Raw genomic sequence first — 21,136 nt, 5'->3', positions numbered from 1 at the left:
CTTTTTCATTCACACATTCATACGAAAATACCGTCTAGAGTATAAATGTTTTTATCGTTTTCTGCAGTATTTCCCAGAACGTGAGATATAGGCATAAATGCATATATTAGATTATCAAATGCCGTTTGATACCGATCGACGCTATATTAAAAATTTCAACTGTACATGGTCCTAAACGTTATGACTGATCATGCACGGGTGAATTGGGGGGGGGGTCGTTTATAATTCCGTGATCGTCGTTAAATGCTTCATGTAGTATGGGTGATATATAGATCAGAGCAGTTTGTATGGATAATAATATTCAAAAATGCTGAAAACTCACGGCAGCTTCCTCTTAGCGATGGGGGATGATACTGGAGCAAACAGATCCCAGTTATGTGATGGGGATCGAGGCAATCCATTTTCGGTTTGTATAATGCTAATATACGTCCAAATCATGTGGATTATTGAGTTATGGCAACAATCCATATCCATGGTGTGTGTCTTGAGTCCCGAGACGATAAACGAGTGGCCGGACGGATTTAGGGGGCGGACCGAGCTCCAACGAGCATATCCAGTTTGGCAACTCGCCGATCAGCCAGCAGGTGGCAGTATTGAAGCGTTGCAGAGTTGTGCTGGCTCAGACAGCATCTGACAAGGCTCCGTGAGTGAAATATGAATATCATGGCGAAAATATGAAATATGATCAGAATAACGTCGTACGCCGTGATCTGGCAGAATTCGCATGAACTTGAAACACGTCGTAAGCTGTTTCCGGTGGAGAAAGTGTTAATAGGTCTCGAAGAAAAATTAATCACACTGAATCACAATTACCAATGTATGCCAACCTTTTACAGCCACAAAGCAACAACAATAAAAACTCTAGTGTCATCTACCGTTGGTCACCAGTCTTATTCCTCATTGCCGGTGAGGATACCCCCGTGTTTGTGTTTGGCTCAGGCCTGCACTGCTCGGGCCTGCACTGCTCGGGCCTGCACTGCTCGGGCCTGCACTTCTCAGGCCTGCACTGCTCGGACCTGCACTGCTCGGGCCTGCACTGCTCGGGCCTGCACTGCTCGGGCCTGCACTGCTCGGGCCTGCACTTCTCGGGCCTGCACTTCTCGGGCCTGCACTGCTCGGGCCTGCACTTCTCAGGCCTGCACTGCTCGGGCCTGCACTGCTCGGGCCTGCACTGCTCGGGCCTGCACTGCTTGGGCCTGCACTGCTCGGACCTGCACTGCTCGGGCCTGCACTGCTCGGACCTGCACTGCTCGGGCCTGCACTGCTTGGGCCAGCTCATGGAAACACTTCCAAATGATTTACAAGACTTGAGGTGCGCTTGGTTTTAGACCTAGTTTGCTTTAAATGTGTTGTTTTTTCTAATTCTAATTTAAATAGTCCATACATGGGATAATTAGCCCCTTGTCTGCTCCTGTGCTCAGCATACTGCTGCTGGTGCTGAGACAGAGATCCCGTCATGGTTCAACACTTGGCAGGTATAAAACCCCATCTGGCTGATTGGCTTCTGTGTCACCAGTCGTCCGTGGGAAGGGAGATAAACAGGAGTCTGTCCCTCTCTCTTTATCGTCCAATCAACACATGCTCATTCTTCTCTCACACGCAAACACACACGCAGCCACGTTTCACCATCCTCGCGGGGACCGTCCATCGACTTACATTCATTCCCTAAGCCCTTCTCCTAACCCTAAAATAGCCCATTGTCTTTGTGAGGACCGACCAATGTCCCCACAAGGATAGAGTAATAATGATGAGATACGCACACACACACACACACACATACATACACAAACCATATGGCCACATCCCCGTCTCATCACTCATCTATACCCAACAGGAAAGACAAAACACACAGGAGAGAGGAGGGGAGGCGGGGGCCATTTTACAAGACAGATGCACAGCAGACTCATCTTTACAAGGCTGAGAAAGATGTGTCATTTCCCCATTACTGCTGACTGAGTTGAGAAAGACAGACGGTCACATGGTACAAATTATTTCAGTACAGTTATCAAAAGGCCCCAATACGTGATCCAAATGTAAACAAAACCAGTATCCCCACTCACCAAAAATAAAAAGATGAGAACGGAGGCCTTGACACAACAAACGCTAGACAACAGGTATGAGTTTTTATAACTGTGTCTGCTGTATTTTGTGCCTATAAAAATGTGTTTTATAATCTTTTACAATGGGTTAAGATAGGAATGTTCCCAATAGCTACAGGTCTCAACTCTTCCAAGAATTATTGTGAACATTGAAAGAAACGGACTGGGGCTTTAAGGCGAGAATGTTCCGGAGCGCGGCTCTATACGGAGCCGACCGCGTTTCATGTTATCAATGGCACGGGGCGCAGGAACCGGTGGAAAAAGCCAACATGTTATCTTAAGGATTATGTTCTATTATGGACCCAGAGAAGACGGGTTCCGCTGCGTGGACCTGAGCACGTTACGCGATACGAGCTGGACGTGGAGGAGGAGGGAGGAGGAGGAGGGAGGAGGAGGCCCTCATGTGAACATAAACACACACACACAGCCTACTCCCACATGCGGTAACGCGGTGGTGCCGTGTCGAGGACTGGAAGCTGCGCTGCGCGTGATGTTTTCAATCGGTTGTGGATATTAAACATAAAAAGACGGGACATCAATTATATTAGAGGTCTGTGTCCACTGCTTTATTTCCTCTCTGCTTTGTTCTATATACAATGGGAAGGATGCGTCTGTTGAGTGTGTGGAACTGGGGTTTATTTAATTCAGTGTGTGTATGTGTGTGTTGGGGGGAGGGGGGGGGCAGAAAAGGACACCATACAGATAACATTTTGGCCGATGCCAATAGCCAATATTATCGATGTCAATATGATCTGTATAAATAAAACACATTTCTATGATGTACATACTGAAACTAAACCCTGTGCTGCATTATTGTCACATGCAAGTAACGTTACCCAAACAAACTGTGGCCAAAAAAAAAAAAAAAAAGACACAGAAATGATCATCAAATGGTAAATGGTGCATTTATATAGCGCTTTTATCCAAAGCACTTTACAATTTTGTTCCTCACATTCACTCACACATACATACACCGATGGCAGAGGCAACCATGCAAGGTGCCAACCTACACATCGAGAGCAATTAGCGGTTTAAGCGTCTTGATCAAGACAAGGACACATCGACACGCTGCCCGGGAGGAGCGGGAATCGAACCGGGAACGTTCCGACTACCAGACGTCGACCACTCTACCTCCTGAGCCACTGTCGCCCCACTGTTTTCACATGTCGATATATACAGTATATCTGCGCAGTTTTGCTCATCGGATAGATATATTTAAATAAATCACTACCATCAGCCGATACCGACATGGTCACCGATATATATCGTGCATCCCTAACCTCAAGCCGTTTGAATGAATTTCCATTCGTCGTGTAGTGACAGAAAATGCTGTGTGTATGTTTTAACAAACGTGCGGACAACATCCAGCAGCGGGGCTCGCACCTCTCCCTGTGACTTCCATGCTGTAAATCTAAGGAACCGAGTCATTAAAAGAGATGGTGTTATTGTACGTGTTGTAATGTGATTTGCAGTGATATTGGAATTAGTCGAGTCATCACTCTAATTTCTAATCCCATCTCCCTGCCACGGCCATAACTCACTGCCGTACCTGAACGCGGCCAGACTAAACTCGACGTTACAAAAAAAAGAAGAGACCAATCCATCTCGCGGGGGGGGGGGGGGGGGGGGTAATCACTGTGTGTCGTAAGCGCCGCCATCATCGACCGCGTGCCAACGAGACGGGCCGCAAATATCTCACCGGACTGTCAAGCGGGGGATGGAAAGTAACGCGTAACGGACTTGTCTCCAGAACGACTCGAGGAACCGCTTTCATCTTCCTGCAAATCTTTATTTTTTTTTTAGTTCCGACGCTGTGTTTGAACAACAGCGGCCTGTACTGGTATATATTGGATATATTGACTCATCAGTCGCCACCGCAGACCGTGTTGGCTCTCATCAGTATTATATCATATTGGATGTGACAGCCTCGCCCCCCGGGCCCCGTTCTTCTGTGTGTAGTAGTAGTAGGGCTGGGCGCTATGGTCAGTATTAGCTGCATTTCATTTTCCAGTACAAATTACGATGAGACCTTTTTTTCATTCATTATCATTACAAATATTTTTTGTATTTTTACAGTATGTAACTGTATACATAATTGAAGACAGAAATGTACAAATGCATATCTTTGCATGGATCCATGGCGGTATACCTTAAAATTCATCTCCCAGCCATAGTTCTGTGTGTATACACAGCTGCCAAAACAGTCAGTGCACGTGCACTAGACCTGCAAATTGGCCTCTGTAATCTATTTTTAACACGCTTTGAATTCAATATCACGGAAGAGGCCTTGGTCGAATTTTGAAGAAAGAAATCGAAACAATTTCAAGTTGACATTGAAAGTCGTTTTGAAAAGACATGAAACGGGAGTCTGAATTAGCCGAACCTTTCACACCGTATTACCGTTAACGATAACTTACGTCGGTACTTAACCCTTAGAATAGAAGGTTAGCCTTTCACTACAGAAGGTTAACCTTTCACTACCACACTACAGAAGGTTAACCTCTCACTACCACACTACAGACAGTTACACTACAGACGGTTAACCGTCTGTAGTGTGGTAGTGAAAGGGTTAACCTTCTGTAGTGTGGTTGTGAAAGGGTTAACCCTTTGTTTTGTGGCAGTGAACGGGTTAACCTTCTGCATTGTCACAGTGAAGGGGTTAATAACCCTTTGGTAGTGTGGTAGTGAAAGGGTTAATGTACCAACTCTCAAAAGATTCTGTAGACAAAATGAGCACGTTTTTCACATACATGCAAATAATGACTCGTCACATCAGGCCTCGCTGAGCATCCGGTCTCAAGGCACTGCATGGAACTAATTTAATTTTATGCATGCAGGCCTCATGGTACAGCTGAGGCTCTTAAGGGTCAGTAAGCATTCTACATGCTAAAGGCCATTTCATTATATAACTATGGTGAAAAATAGATCTTCTCTCTCTCTCTCTCTCTGGGCTATAGTGGGCTATGGTACACTATAATCAATAGGCTCTAGAGTCTATACCCTCCCCACAACTTTGTACAGTTTTCTGTCATTGATTCCCCTCATGTGACTCTCAGCATCTCTCTCTCTCTCTCTCTCTCCTCTAAACTCAAGCCTCGCAAGCCCAAAGCTAGAGTAACCGTGATCGTGACCCCCCTTTCCGATTGGTGTGTGTGTGTGCTAGTGACCCAAACGACATCACGCAATCCTATCAATAACGAGACATAATTAACAGAGTGCTGCCCTTAAAGCAAACGGCCGAACGGACAGGTCGGTTTATTCAATGTGGTCTCATTCACTTCTGAAAGGTTGACCGACAGGCGGCCGGCCAGGCAGGGCAGGGATTGCTCTCCTAATGCCGTGCCTCCGCACCACCTAGTGTAAGTGCATTATCAGCGTTCCTCTGGCCGATCAATTCCCCTAATTTCGGACTCCAAAGAGAAGACTTTTGAGAAATGGCCCGATGAGCAATACGTCTACTCTCTTGGATCCCATCGTCTCCCCAGAGGCACGCGTGGGTCGTCCCAATAAGTGGCAAGAGTGGCTGTGCGAGTGTGTGCTCTTAATCCCTTTATCCCTGCAAGTCAGTCACTGCTTACTGTCAAATTCAACAACTCACGCCACGGACCCCCACAAGGACCCGGCTAAAAGGTTAAGCACCCCCCCCTCCCCTCCATTTAAATCCCTTCCTATGCATGCTGACTTAAGTATGATTTTTATGAACAATCTGCAGTGTAAGGTTCACATAATTAAAACAAAATTATCAACAATCCATCAGGATAAGTGGAAGGTGGAGATAAGGAAAAAACCTAAACTTAGAAAATATGTTGTAATTAAAAATGAGTATTTTACTGAACCTTATGTAATGTTAAACTTAAAGAGAAGACGGAGGTCTCTTGTGTGCCCAGTTGAGGTCTGGCACCCTGCCATTGGCGGTGGAAGTGGGTAGATTCCAAGGTAAACCTGAGGAGGAGCGGAACGTTCTATGTGATCTGGGAGTGGTGGAGGATGAATATAATTTTGTTTTTTATTGCCCTTTGTACACCGATTTGAGGAGGGTTTTATTTGAGAAAATTCTAATTGTAAATCCGGATTTGTTTTGGCAGTCTGAGAGTTGTATGTTGAGTTGTTTTTTGTAGAGGACATCTTCAGTTTTGCAGGATTTTTGGAGAAAGCATGGCACTTGAGACAAAACACACTATATCCTATATAATTGTATATGAATTCCTCTTGTTTCTTTGTTTACATACATTGCTTACAGCTTGTGTTATATTACGTTTTATTGTATTTTCTTTTTTTATGGCCATCTTGGTCTATATGTCATAATTTGTCAAGTAATTTGTCAAGTATAATATTATATACTTATTTGTATGTGTCTTGTAAGCCCATATGGGCTGGGCATACACCTGTATGTAAGACACAAAAATAAAAATAAAAACATCAATCAATCAATGTATGTATGTATGTATGTATGTATGTATGTATGTATGTATGTATGTATGTATGTATGTATGTATGTATGTATGTATGTATGTATGTGTGTGTGTGTGTGTAGTGAGACGTACACATCTTCCAACATGGCTGCCTGTAACATAGCAACCATTGTTTTGTACATGGCAATGGAAGAGACAAAAGGTTGCTATTGCTATGTGTTGATATGAGAGATAGATCAACCAAAACCTAAAACCATTTTGGCGTCTTATTATTGGATGTTGAAACAAGTGGGACTTGTTTTTGTACAGAAATCACGCTTTTCCAGTTTTTTACCTGCTCTACCACTGCACCGGAAGTAGGCGTTTCCTTTTGAAAGTGGTTACCAATGGTTGAAGGCAGCCATGCCCATGCTGGAAGAAAGAACTAGCTAAACATTGCATGCAAGGCCTTTGTTGACAGATTTCACTGAATGAAAGCAACAGTGCATACATGTCATTCTCAGTACTAATGGTAGGGCCTATTACAAAATAAAGGACGTCACCCAAGCAGCAGAATGGCACAAGAGACATATGTTGGCTCGGGGTGATGCCCTGATCTCACACACCGATACAATATCTGGGCTTTGGGTATCGGACGATACAGAGTACCGATCCGATCCATTACTTTTAATGAGCAGTATAGACTTGGACCATCACTTTGGGGACAAAGATTATTGATATATAATAAATGTTTCGTGCACAGCCTTAACATGTCAAAAAATTGGCAAATCAAGTCACTTTGCTTTGATTTCTGTCACGGTATACGTGTTTCTTGGTATCGGATTTTAGTATCGGAAATATTCTCAGATACCGATATCCTGTTTTAGCCTGGTATCAGACCGGTATCGGTATCGGTGCATCCCTAATGTTGGCGCTAGAGCAAAGAGTTTTTGAATGCATCCTGGAGACGCTGCGGGACGAGAAACTAGCCTCGAGGCAGATTTTCTCTCTACTTCCCCTCCTCAAGCGGCGCTCGGAGCACACAGCCAGCGTGAACAGCGGCGTCTATCCAGCATCCACTAAGGCACCTGGGTTCTAATCACCAAGCCACAAGGAGGAAGACTGAAGAGACAAACGATAGGCTCAGTGATACTATATCTTAGCCTTGCTTTGAAGAAAATCGGGCTCTACAGGAAGTGAAACCGCATGTCATCACAGCCAGTCCCTCCCAATGTTGTGGTCTATCAAAATCGAATTGAGGTGACAATTGCAAACAATCTCTGAGTCTCCGCTTAACCATGAGTCACCTGTGATGAAATTTGTTCTATATTGGATCAGCCAGCGGGATAATTACGTTGTTTCTGTCTTCAATAACTTTGGATTGAAATATGTCTACAGAACGGCACAGAATTATATGGAATCAGAGATGGACGATGTGGATCCATGGATCCATAGAGTTTTCTATATATTTCATGTAGAACTAACTCGACAACCATTTCAACTGCTCTAAGTTCTAAACCATGACATCCCTGTTATCATCCATCCACAACATATTTCATCTATCACTCAAATATATATATATTGTTTGTTTGTTTTTGTTTTATAAAATCAATTGAGAATAACTTCAATAGCTTCTTATCCATAAGACATGCAAGTAAACCAGTGATTCTCAGCAGGGTTCCAGAGGGTCCCCAGAAAATGAGTTTATTTCCACTGTTCATTGACTACAAGTTAGACGGCAATGAAAAGAATGTATAAGAATGACTATTCCCAGGTGTCCTGGTGGCTCACCACGCTGGGGCGCATACCATGCAATCGCAACATCCTGGGTTTGAATCCGGCCTAAGGCATTTGTTGTCCTAAGGCACCTTCTCTCTACCCCCGATTTCCTGTCACTCACTAAAGCAGAAATGCTCTAGAAAATATCTTAAAACAAAAACAAAAAAAAATTAAAGAACGACTCTTCATTCGCCAGTATTCGGACGATGAAACTGGGGTCCGCCGTGGCCTGTCAGTGTGGATGTCCTTGACATCAGAGAGGGAGAGAACTACTGACGTAGGCTATCAAACCAACCCCCTCGTCGTTGATGACATCACTACCCATGTCAACAACTGCCATCAACCTTCGTTTCACCGCCTTGAATTAATTTATTGTAAAATGTACAATCATTTCAATAGGTAACTATGTAACCAACTCTGTTGTTATGAGTGACATCCCCTTCTGTCATCAAATTTAATTTAAAAAAAATTAAATAAATTTAACGATACAGGCTTATAGTCCATTTTCTACATTAGAGACAAATATCTTTCTGTGTCAAATGCTGGATATCAAGGAGCAGCTTAGTTTTGTTTGTTACACATGGTTCTTGGCATTATCCCATACTTATGCTCCTCAACCTGGCGTCAACGTCCAATGCCAGTATCGGTATTGGGTATCAGTATCACTGATTCCAATTAATTGCCAATAATTTGCATTTGTTTCCAAACAATGTAACCTGGAGGTCTCAAAAGGACTGTGGTCATTAAATTATTGTCTGTTAATTCTACGAACATATAAAACCTTCTGAAGCAAAAAATAATTTGGGAAAAGTCATTTCTGTCAAGACTGAGGTCGAGAGAGAGATGATTGATCATTGATGATTGATGACAACAAAGTTGGTTTGACACCTCCGGGTTACATAGTTGGGGAGGTCATGAAAACAAAATATTCTATTTTTAAATGCAAATAAATTATCATTGATGACAAGGGCAGATTGATGACAATCACAATAAAGTTGATGTGTTACTTAGTTCTACTGTAGCACTCGTGATTAAGAAACTACTGCTATTGGCTATCCATGTTTTACAGTGATTGTTTCCCATCGATCCCCTGATCCAAATATATAGGTATAATATAATTCAGAGGATATACTGCAATCACAAATTATTGTAGACGGATTCGAATATATCCAGCAGAAAAGCATACAGTCCCAATATAAAACCAACTTTACCACAGCCATGCATGGCTCAAATATGCTGCCACTCGTGCACAATAGGCTACATAAATGCCATAACAGCAGCAATAACCAAGGATACGTGTAGTGTATGATAAATAATAACGCCTGGTCCTAAAAGGAACCCAGTCATCACCACGGTGATCAGAGATAAATCACTTCCACCATCTCGGCGGCGGAAACCATCCGGCTCGGCGAGACTCCCACACTTCTTTCACCAATTACTAACCAAGTCCAAGTCTGCTATATTGATAGGCTTCCATTATCTCGATACATATGCCCCATAACAACGCGATCGGGTGTGTTTACTTACAGAAAATATGTCAACGTCCGTGGCAGCCATGGTGCGGAATGTATGGTGTTGTGTTGTGTGTAGCGCAGGGGCGAAAGGGAGCTGCCCTCGTATCACTCTCTCTCTCCGTTAGCCTGTTACTACTGAAGCTAACGCTGACAGACAGGGAGCTAGAGACCACTGTACTTCCGCGTTACATGGAGCTCGTGGGGGGAGGGGAGGGGGAGCGCGTGAATGGCTGTTGATAGAGCCTTGACGTAATCACGAGCTCCATGTAACGCGGAAGTGCAGTGGTCTATGATGTGGCCACTTCCTGGAAACTCCCATTCGGGGGTTGGGAATGTCATGCTACTACACTGCAAGCCAGGACAGGCAACGTACGAGGCAGCGCGAAGCATGAGTGCGAGAGAAATATGGAACGTTCTCAATGTTAAAAAAGTATTCTCGGTGTCAATCGAAATAATAAAAATGTTGGCAACAGTGTATCCAACTCCAACGTGGATATTACGGATTCCCATTGATAAGCCAGGGCTCCTCGGCGCTCTCGGGACTTGTAGTTTAAAACGAGCAGCTGTTCTCTGTCATTCTGTTTCAGAACTGATGAGCAGAGCTTTTACAGATGCACATTTGGCGGTTTATTGGCAGTTTGTTATACACCTATGCCCGAGAGATTAGGCTATTCACCTAAAAAAAACGTATTTTCAATCAATCAATCAATCAATAGGCTATCAAATAGCACATATTGATAATACAACAAGATAGGATAGTAACATGATTGATTGATTTAAACTTTTATTAACAGATTGCAGAATGGATATACAATACAGTACGGCTCAATACAGACCATACATCATGAGGGTCCTCCATTTTCAATTCATCAAGACATTTATGACATACAAATATACAGTACTGTTTCACCAAGTCATGTATGACATACAAGACATACAAATATACAGTGCTGATTAAGAAAAATAGATCATAAAAAAATATATATACATTCATTTACATTTACATTTAGTCATTTAGCTGACGCTTTTATCCAAAGCGACTTACAAGTTCTGTACGACAGGTCATCAGGAAGGGTACAACTCTATCAGCTGAGTAACAATGTTCATCAAAGTGTTGCGTGTTACAGTGTAGGTTAGTTTATTAGGACAAGTGCATGACAGTAAGGTTAGTTAGGGGTAGATTTTTTTGGACATTTACCGGGGCCAGTTTCTAATTGCAGCCACCCGTAGGTGCTCTTTGAGAGAGGTTTTGAAAGAGGGAAGGGATTCACATTATTTTACGGCCGTGGGTAGGGCATTCCGCATTATTGTGGCATAATTGCTAAACGTGTTTAGTCCCTTGTTTGAGCCGAATCTGGGTTGAACATGATTTGTGGAACTCCCTCTGGTGTTGTGGTCGTGGAATTCCCTGACCTTTGGGAAGTATTTCGACATGTACATGAACAACGTCCTTGGGGAAATTAATATTTTCCTGATACAATAAAAGCAAGAATGCATGGGGAAATGTTCATAGGTTAATAATTTAGCAGGAATAGGTGGGATTTACAGCATATATCCTAGTGCATTATTCTATTAAAGGGGCCCAATTTATGAATTCATACATGGGGCGGGGCTAGGGGGTGGCTACTTGGGCTCAAGCCCCGAATGTTTTCTGAAAAGCCCCGAATCTATTTAAAAAAATAAAATAAAAAATTGACAATTAATCATTGTTACATGAACATATGTTTGCACCAGATTTAGCAGAAGCTAATTTCCATCTGTAGTCTATCCAGCTGCTAACTGTATTTGAGTGAGTTAAGTCTTGATGTTATGGTAGACTCAGTCAGACCTAAGCTTTAAATCACAATCAACAAGTTGACAAAAACATAATTCTTCCACCTTAGAAACACAGCTAAAGTACGGCCATTTATAAATCAAAAGGACGCTGAAAACCAGATCCATGCCTTTATCTCAAGCCGACTCGACTACTGTAATGCACTCCTTACCGGCCTCCCGAAAAAATACGATGATAACTATTTTATTGCAATGCACTATTGCATTATTTTATTCTATTTTACTAACAATTTTATTGCACTGCACTATTTTACTTTGTATCAGTGATAATCAAACCGTACAGGTGGCGCTGTTTACTGTTACTGTTGAAAGGCCAGCGCCTTTTAACATGGGGATACGTGGCTGTGTTTGCAGGCCTAAAGCTATATTATATATTATAGCTATGGATCTAATAATATAGTCGATTGTCATTGAGTTTCTTCCGGTCAAGATGCAAAAAACAGATAATTTTTCCATCCATACATTTCCGTTTTATACCGTTGTGAATATGAGTGTAGTTTCAGGGTGGTCTGGTGTCATTTCCAAAATGACAGACACCAAGCCACATTGTTTCAAATGGAGTGCAATAGCGGCTGCAAGGTGTTAGGCGGCGGTATTGGACCTTTGATATCTTAGACCCATCCCCAGTGATAACACAGGCTGCCGGCATGTCTTTATGAATGGAAATATCAAATAAAAGAAACAACGATGAAAACCCGACTATACTCTGGTTTTCGGGGGTCCTGGCGCTCAACGTTCGGCGAGTTAACCCTAGATCTTAGATCCTAATATGAAAAACGATGTGATTTAATGTTCTATGTCTTACCTTGACTTTGTCTATTTTACTGCTATCTATTTTATGCTTTATGTCTGCACTTTATGCATTGCTCTTGATCTGCCAATGTTGTGCTCATTTTATGCCATGTCTTTTTGTACTGCTGTGAAGCACTTTGAGCTGCAATTCTTGTATGAAAGGTGCTATACAAACACAGTGTATTATTATTATTATTATTATTATTATTATTATTATTATTATTATTATTATTATTATTATTATTATTATTATTATTATTATTATTATTAATTATTATTATTATTATTATTATTATTATTATTATTATTATTATTATTATTATTATTATTATTATTATTATTATTATTATTATTATTATTATTATAAATTATTATAGTTTGCTTCATTAATTAAAGGGTGTGAATTTAAGTGTTCTCTAGTGCCTTTTGTCCTCTTTAAGGTGGTGGTATAAGTTAAAGGTTGTGGTGTCGAAGTAAAAAAAAATCCGGGCCCGCTCAAGCGGGCACCGCCACCTATCTGGGCTAAGCCCCGGATCTCCTACAATCCTAAATCCGCCCCTATGGTCTGAGACAGTCCAACAATATTTGTGAAAATCTATTTCCCAAATCAAAATCTACAGTGCAAAAACTCTAGAGATGACACTGAGAGCACCCAGGGGGAATGCTCTGAGTTCATATGCTGGTTTCTGGCTTTGGGAGAGAGTATAGCTCATGTTCACAAATATTGATTGAACATTCTTAGGTTGTGGAAATAACACATTGGAATTTTTTATTTGAGTGGTGTTCCCCTTTAAATTAAAATATTGAAGGGTAATTGTATGTATGCCAGTAGCCCAAGTTCTATTTCGAGAAATGTAATTTCTCCCATTAAAATGTGTTCAACTCAAACTTATCATGTCTACAAGTTAGCTATCTGGCTAGCCTATCCAAGTAGCCCACGTTTGCTAGGTAAGTTAAAATCACTGATGGAATATGGAAGAAATCTAAAGTACGGAAAATCATTCCAAATCTTTCACAGTCAACCCAATCGACCAAAAGTGGCTATTAACAGCATTTATAAATTAAGCCCTAGATAATGGATATAGCATTTATATAGCACTTTTATCCAAAGCGCTTTACAATTTGTTCCTCACATTTTACCCATTCACTCACACATTCACACCGACGGCGGAGGCAACCATGCAAGGTGCCAACCTGCTCATCGGGAGCAGTTAGGGGTCAAGGACACTTCGACAAGCTGCCCGGGGAGCGGGAATCAAACCGGGAACCTCCGGATTACCAGACGACAGCTCTACCTCCTGATCAACTGTCGCCCCTTGTACTATAATAACAATTATATAAGAAGATGCAGCACTATATACATGAAAAAAAGTTTCCAATAATTATATCTTATTGTGTCTAAATATTATTACATTTTTTCTTGCATTTAATATGTTGACATAAAAATGTCATTCTGACATTAAATGTGCTGTAAGTGGTATTTTTTCTTGTTAAAATATGTGTTAAATACCTCTACATTCTGACAGCCATCACTGATATAGTGTTTGGTCAGTAACGTGTCTCCCAGGCCCTGCACTCTAGTAAACAGAAAATAGATTTTCTGGTATCTCTTCCCACTGTATCCAATCAGGAGAGAGAACCCTAGATATTTGTACTTATTTCAAGAAATATTACCAAGACAGATTTGCTTACTGCACTGGCATATTATTTTACTTTACATATTTGCTTAATACTTTTTTTTTTTTTTTTAACAGACATATAAACAAACATGACAATACACGATAAGATATACAAGCATTAATTCACAGTGCATATCCAATGAAATTACCATTTAGTCAAATGTCTTATACAGGATATACCCCTAATACCTGTTATCTAAAAACCTACATACATATGCTCCAGCTCGAACCCCCCCCCCCCCCCCCCCCCCCGGACCCCCCATTGGATAATCCAACCATTATTGTAAGTCGCTTTGGATAAAAGCGTCAGCTAAATGACTAAATGTAAATGTAAATTATAACTTGTTCCTAACCAGACACTACCATTATATGCTAGCTTTTATTCTCTCCACCACTTCTAACCACAATGTCATTTTGGATTCATTGAGACCCAAAATTCTTGCTGTAGATATTTCTTGATAAATCACATCGAGATATGTAAGAGTCCAGACCTTCCGGCAAATTTTTTCCGGTTGAAACCATTGTGATGCTATCAGCTTTTTAGCCACTGTGATACCGGATAAAACCAATCTCTTTAGCTGTGGAGGTACTGCATGCTCAAAGACATCATTTAGCAGTAATACAGAGGGGTGTACAGGTATATCCAGAGTTAAGAGATTTGCTAATTGCTGGGTCACTTCTTTCCAAAATATCTTAACTGGTGGGCAGTCCCAGTACATGTGCATAAATGTCCCTTCGTCCCCATTTATACATAGGGAGCATTTGGAGTCTTGTTTAAGACCCATTTTGTTCAGACAAGGAGTTAAGTATGTCCTGTGAATATAGTTAAGATTGATTTGTTGATGGTCCGGGTTCCTTGATGCAAGTCGTACATTTGCCCAGGCCTCTTGCCAGTCAAAGTCTGTCTCCAGGTCTGGTATATCCCTCCTCCAGACTGAGTCTAGATGGAGGGTTTCATACGAGGCCGTTAGTAATTGATGATAAAGATCTGATACAAAACCTCTTAATACTAGTTTTTATTTCTTATTTTTGTCAGACAATGTTTGCAGTGTGGACTCAGTTCTCTCTCTCCTAATAAAGTGGAAACGGGATACCAGAAAATGGATTTTGTGTTTACTGCAGAGCGGAGGGAGACCCAGGTTACTGAATAAACACTCTATAGTGATGGCTGTAAGAATGTAGAGCTATTATTTTAACATGTATTTACCGGTAAAAGAAAAAAGAAACAAAATACCACTACAGCACCTTTAAATCATAGGCATACAGTAAGAACTACAGGCATATATGTGTAAAAGATGCGTTTATATTCCCATTAGAATATTATCACTGGCCTGTATTAAAGGTTGTAATGGGGCACCATGTGTAAACATACTAGTATAGTATTCAGTTGAAGACATTTTTGTAGAAAAACAAAATGATTAGTAATCCAACTGGTGGTGATTGTCACTAAATGACAACCTTGGGCAATGAGCTACTGATTGATTGATTGATTGAAAACGTTATTAACAGATTGCAGAATGGGTACAGTACACAGTACAGCTCAATACACACAATTGTTAAGGGGATGCAGACCAGAGAAAGACTTTCATCTTGTTTACATCAGGGTCCCCCATTTTCAATTCATCATAACATATGACACACACGACATAGATAGACAGTACTGCTACATCTATACATTTATGACATACCAGATTTGCAAATACAGTACTGTTTGTGATACAAAAAGAGTCCAGAAAAGAGAGTATATACTGGTAGACGTGACACATTATATTATGAGAACACTGCGCAAAACCTGGGAGTTATCCAAGAGGCAGAATGCTGCATAAATTATTCAAATCATATCCACGTCTGCAGCATTTTCCCCGGAAACCACAGGTAGGTGGAAGGAGACGTGACGTCACGTGCCTCAGGTAGCCAATTTCTCAAAGCAGCCTACGTGGATCTGACAGCGAAGAAGAACAACAAAGGACTTTTATCGGGTAAAACACCTGCGATCATATAACTTGATATTCCTCAGTTACATTTTCAGAGGTACAAACAAAAATGGAGGTGACAGAAGAGGCTATTCTGTCCTCGTTGAGAGAAGGAGGGGGGAAAGTGAAGAACTCCGACCTGCTCAGTCAGTTCAAAGGCTCTTTAAACTGCGCGGATCCGGCGCTGAAGAGACAGAACCGGGACCGTTTCAAGACGTTCGTCAACACCGTCGCCGTGGTGAAAGAGATCGACGACGTCAAGTATGTTGTTCTGAGGAAAAAGTATAATAATTTATTGACAGATAATCAAAACGGCGAACGTGTCGTGGGGAAAACGGGAAACGATGAGCCCCCGCCGCGACAACAAGGTGAGCAGCCCTCACCTGCACGGAGCGAGAACACAGGTGAGACGAGCCCCGTTTCTGATCATGTTCAAGTCGAGCAAACCACTTCAGATGTCACTGAAGAAACCTCTCTCTCTCCCAATGAAATACGTGCTGCTGTGGAACAGGCCTTGTCTAGGACCAAATTTGTGGATGTTAAACTTAGGAGATCCCTGAACTTCAACATAGTCCAGAGCTCAGGCACAACAAATGAGGGAAGTTGCTCAGGAGAAGCTACGTGGGTGAATAACTCAAACTCCCCTGCCGTCCACAATAAACCATATGCCTTGCCTCTGAGGATGCCACCCCCACAGAGTCTAACCAGGGTCGAGGTCCACAAACTGAAAGGGGATTTCGAAGGCCCTGCCGGAGAGCCCGACCACGACCCGCCAGGCGGCGCCTACGGTTTGTTTGGAAACAAGAGGAGGTCTTCGCTGGAGAGCGTGAGCTCGCCTCCACCGAGGAGACCGGTGAAGAGCACCAAGCCCTCAGAGGAACCCAAGGAACCGAGGTTCTCCTCCACGGTTCCCCTGGAGCTCTCTGAGCACGAGTGGCTGGTCAAATCCGCCTCGGGCCACTGGAGCCAGGTGTACGGCCTGTTGCTCAGGGACACCCAGCTGGCCGAGAAGAGGGACTTCATGTCGGGCTTCACCGCTCTCCACTGGGCGGCCAAGTGCGGCAACGACGAAATGGTGGCTAAGATCATCGAAATATCGAGGCAGGGAGGGGGCGAGGTGGACATGATAAACGCCAAGACACACGGAGGCTACACTCCGTTGCACATCGCCGCGTTGCACAACCGGGAGGCCATACTGGAGATGTTGGCGGACGGCTTCGGGGCGGACGCGAGGATTCGGGACAACTGTGGGAAGAAGGCCTATCACTATTTACACCTCGGCGCCTCGGAGAGGCTGCGGGAGCTGCTGGGAGAGCCCAGGCCGCAGCAGCCCCAGGAGGAGCCCCCGCAGGACCGGGAAGAGCCGGATCTCTTCCCAGACCTCTCCAAGGGCCTGCATACAATAAGTCGTCTCTTCCAACCCCACGTGACGGGCCACAAGAAGAAGCACAAGCAGAGGCCCGGGTTGTCTTCACTGAGCGACGACCCCAGAGAGGACCGGGAGGAGGGCGGGGGGGGCAGCTCCAAGCAAAGGGTTTTCTCCGATGTTTTCATGTGACCTCTCGGGACGCCCCTCCCGGCCGGCAGGCATCTCATTTCCATGACAGAGTGGCCTTTGAATAGCAAGTAATTGTTGTTTTTGCTGTATGTAAATGTTGACCGGGGTTTGGAGAAAGGAAGGAGGGGATTCCTTTTTGATGTGGTCCAGAACTAAGTGGTTGTGTTGGATCTGTTTTATTTGACCCAATTATATCATGTTTTATGGGGATTTATGACTTGGGTGTTGGTCTTGGTTTCCTTGTTCGTACTGTATATTGTGATGATAACAATATTGAAGTTTTGGGATACTGTATGTGGCAGTAGGAGATGGGGAAGAATCATAGTAGTTATTGAAATTATATTATACTATTTCCTCATGTCAGATCTCTTGAATTGTTAACAGTCGCTTATCATTCATTACATGACATTACATGACCGTTTCATGACATCACAGTATGATTACTGTATATCGGCACGGTGGTGTAGTGGTTAACACTGTCGCCTCACAGCAAGAAGGTCCAGGGTTCGATTCCCGCTTGGGGACCAGGTTTCCATGATGCCAGGTACCCAGGTGGGGGATCTCCCAGGCCTTTCTGTGTGGAGTTTGCATGTTCTCCCCGTGCTCACAAGGGTTTCCCCCCCCCGATAAGATAAACCCAATGGAAAAACATGCACAACAACAGATCGCTAACGCTGTGGCGTCCTTGACGAAGACGGACAGGAGCACTTGGATTGGTCCCCTGGCGCGGCTCACGTTGACGCCTGTCTGCTCCCGGCTGCCCTTGGGGGGGAAGGACGACGGGATGGGTTAATCGCAGAGACGAATCGCAGAGACGAATCGCATCGGCGATTCTAAAGAGACAATGCATGCGTGTGTGTGTTCCGGTGTGTGTGCTAAAAACTAACCGCTGTGTGTACCGCTAAAACATTGAGTGTCGTTGCATGCCGAATAAAGACCTCTGCAACAGGTCCTGCATTATAAATTAAATCTCAAAACATGATCCCACTGAAAGACGATAAATGATCGTGTTAGATTATTCCCCAGCCCATCATCCTTTATTTTATGACATGTATTAATTTGTGTACTCTGTTGTGATTATGAATAATATGATTATCTTAGTCCAAATTACAGTTATTTTTTTCTCTTTGTGTGTGTGTGTGTGTTTATCAGAAAGAGATAGTTGTGTGTGTTTGCGCACACTTTAAAGACCATGACCATCCTGCATGTTTAAGTTGAAAGGTTTTCATTCCACCATGTGATAAATGTGACAAGACAAAATTATTACCAGTATGAAAGTAGAACATAACTCTTCTATAAAAAAAACGTACCGACTTGTAAACTGTGTACAACCAAGTCAGCAGGAGGGGCGCACCTCTGGTGCCTAAGGTTAAGTGGTATTGTTTGTCAAACAGTGTCGAACTTGAGTGCTACAATAGTATAGACATTATTAGCATAGTAGGTAGTAGTATGGTAGCAAAGTACATAATGGTAAAAGACGGAAGGTTTTATTTTTATATACTCTTCAATATTGTTGAAGTTATTTGCTAATTTAAGACAATTGTTTATGAAATAGTAATATTTTAGAGGATGATACTCCTCTGCCATCCTGTTTGAGAATATTGAGAACACAAGAGAACCATGTTTTATAAAGAAAAATGGATATACTACTTTGTTTATATCGATTATATTATGACCAACAGTTAATGTCTATTCTGTATTGTGACTAATGGCTAATGTCCGTTCTAATCTATATTGTGACCAACCGGTAATGTCTATTCTGTACTGTGACCAACCGGTAATGTCTATTCTGTACTGTGACCAATTGGTAATGTCTGTTCTCTATATGTATTGTCATACTATTTGTAGCATCAATGAAATAATGGTGACCTTGTGTGAGATTATAGCATTGTTATGTTAGCAAAACTGCATTACTGACCAACAGATTACGATTACACTTACTCACCATTGTTTATCTCCGTACTGAATCACTGGGATTAAGGAGTGGGAGGCTCTGGTTGGTATCAATTTCCCATTATACAGAAGCTGGAAGAAGGCAGGATGGCCTTGAGGTAGAGGCCAGCCAGTAACCGAAAGGTAGATGGATCGATCCCCGTGCACTGATAAGAGGGTGTATTCCAGCTGTAAGCTGGTGACTGAAGAAGGGTGGCTGATATAAAACTCTACAGTGCCCACCATCTCTGCCTAAATGCTTTTGAGCAAAGCACTGAATCTCCAAAACTGCTCCAGGGGGGCACTGCATTACAGGCGACCCTGTGCTCTGACCTCTGATGAAATGCACATGTGTGGGGGACTGTGTGTATGTGTAACTAGGAGGGATATGCGAAATGACATATTTAAATTGCCTTGTGTACGTTGACAATAAAGCAATCTTCATTTGACTGATGGGTGAGATTGACAGTTTAATTGAACCACAGCGTACAAAAGAAATGTAACTAATATCTTTCCTCTGAAGGCTTAAAATGATTTAACATTGATACACTTTATTAATGATTAGTTATTATTAATTAAATGCACGATGGAGGGAACACACACTAATGTCCTGTTAACATGTACTGTTCCTGAAAAACACTGGTTAACTTGATGGATATGCAATTTTGATGACTTACCTCGTCATTGATACACTTCATTAATGATTCATTATCAATGTAAAGCATTAGGGAAAGAACACGCATACACACTAATGTCCGGTTAACATACAGTATACATTACTGGTTGAATAACTTTAATAAACAATAAATTCCACTTTAAAAGTAGACTCATGTTTTGTTCATACAATTAGACGTACACAAAGGCCTCTACAAACTCATTACTGTTCCCCTTCGTGCCAAAACATACCTGACTGTTGGCTCCGATCCAGTTTCTTGGGTGGAGTGGCTTGTTCAGACAGATGAGCAACACAGCCAGCAGACTGACTTACTGACTGACAGGCTGGCTAGGAATGTGTGTGTGTGTGTGTGTGTACTTACATGACTTGTGAGGACCAAATTTTGATGAAGTAGGGACATTTTGGTCGGTCCTCTCTTTGAAATAGGCCAGGTTAGAGTAAGGGGCTAAGGAGTGAATGCAGCCAATGGAATTTAGGAAATAGTCCTCACAAGACTCTGTGTGTGAGTGTGTGTGTGAGAGAGAGAGAGAGAGAGAGAGAGAGAGATGACTGACTGGAAACGTGTGCTAATGTCATCACTGGTCCCGGAGGCTTGAGTAGATGAGGATGAGAAAGACAACAGGCCCTCCTCCCTCTTAAATCCAGCTTCCTGTTTGTCCAATTTATTTTTCCTTAAAGGGGATCATTTGACATTTTGAATTCCTGTCTTTTATGTTTCTTCTCCCACACACATTTAGGAAGGAGTATTTTACATCCGCACTACAGTTATATTATATACCCCAAAAAACTTGTTTTTAACAATGTCACAGCTAGCCACAAGCTAACTCATTATATTGCAAATGTTCAGTTCCCATTGTTTTCAATGCACATACCAGTTTAGGCCATAGCTGAAGGACAAATAGACCAGTTT

General features: G+C 42.4%; 2 protein-coding genes across 2 annotated transcripts in view; one reads left to right on the top strand and one right to left on the bottom strand.

Moving 5' to 3' along the window:
• septin8a (septin 8a) overlaps nt 1–9,913 on the bottom strand; it is a 93,697-nt gene extending 83,784 nt beyond the window's left edge. The window contains exon 1 of the mRNA XM_084320111.1: nt 9,797–9,913. Within this exon, the coding sequence (XP_084176237.1) occupies nt 9,797–9,826 (30 nt within the window). The 5' untranslated portion in view covers nt 9,827–9,913. The remainder of the gene's footprint in view (nt 1–9,796) is intronic.
• Nucleotides 9,914–15,984: 6,071 nt separating this feature from the next.
• sowahaa (sosondowah ankyrin repeat domain family member Aa) lies at nt 15,985–20,279 on the top strand. Its single transcript, XM_084320054.1, has one exon. The coding sequence runs from the start codon at nt 16,131–16,133 to the stop codon at nt 17,616–17,618; it is 1,488 nt and encodes a 495-aa protein (XP_084176180.1). The 5' UTR covers nt 15,985–16,130; the 3' UTR covers nt 17,619–20,279.
• Nucleotides 20,280–21,136: the final 857 nt, after the last annotated feature.

The sequence above is a fragment of the Notolepis coatsorum genome (genome assembly GCF_963971535.1).
Source record: "Notolepis coatsorum genome assembly, chromosome: 8".
NCBI classification, from domain to species: Eukaryota; Metazoa; Chordata; class Actinopteri; order Aulopiformes; family Paralepididae; genus Notolepis; species Notolepis coatsorum.
Note: the sequence above shows the minus strand (reverse complement) of the source record. Positions and strands in the feature narration are given on the sequence as shown.

Coding starts and splice junctions, on each gene's coding strand:
- sowahaa (XM_084320054.1), top strand. CDS start 16,131: ATGGAGGTGACAGAAGAGGCTATTCTGTCCTCGTTGAGAGAAGGAGGG.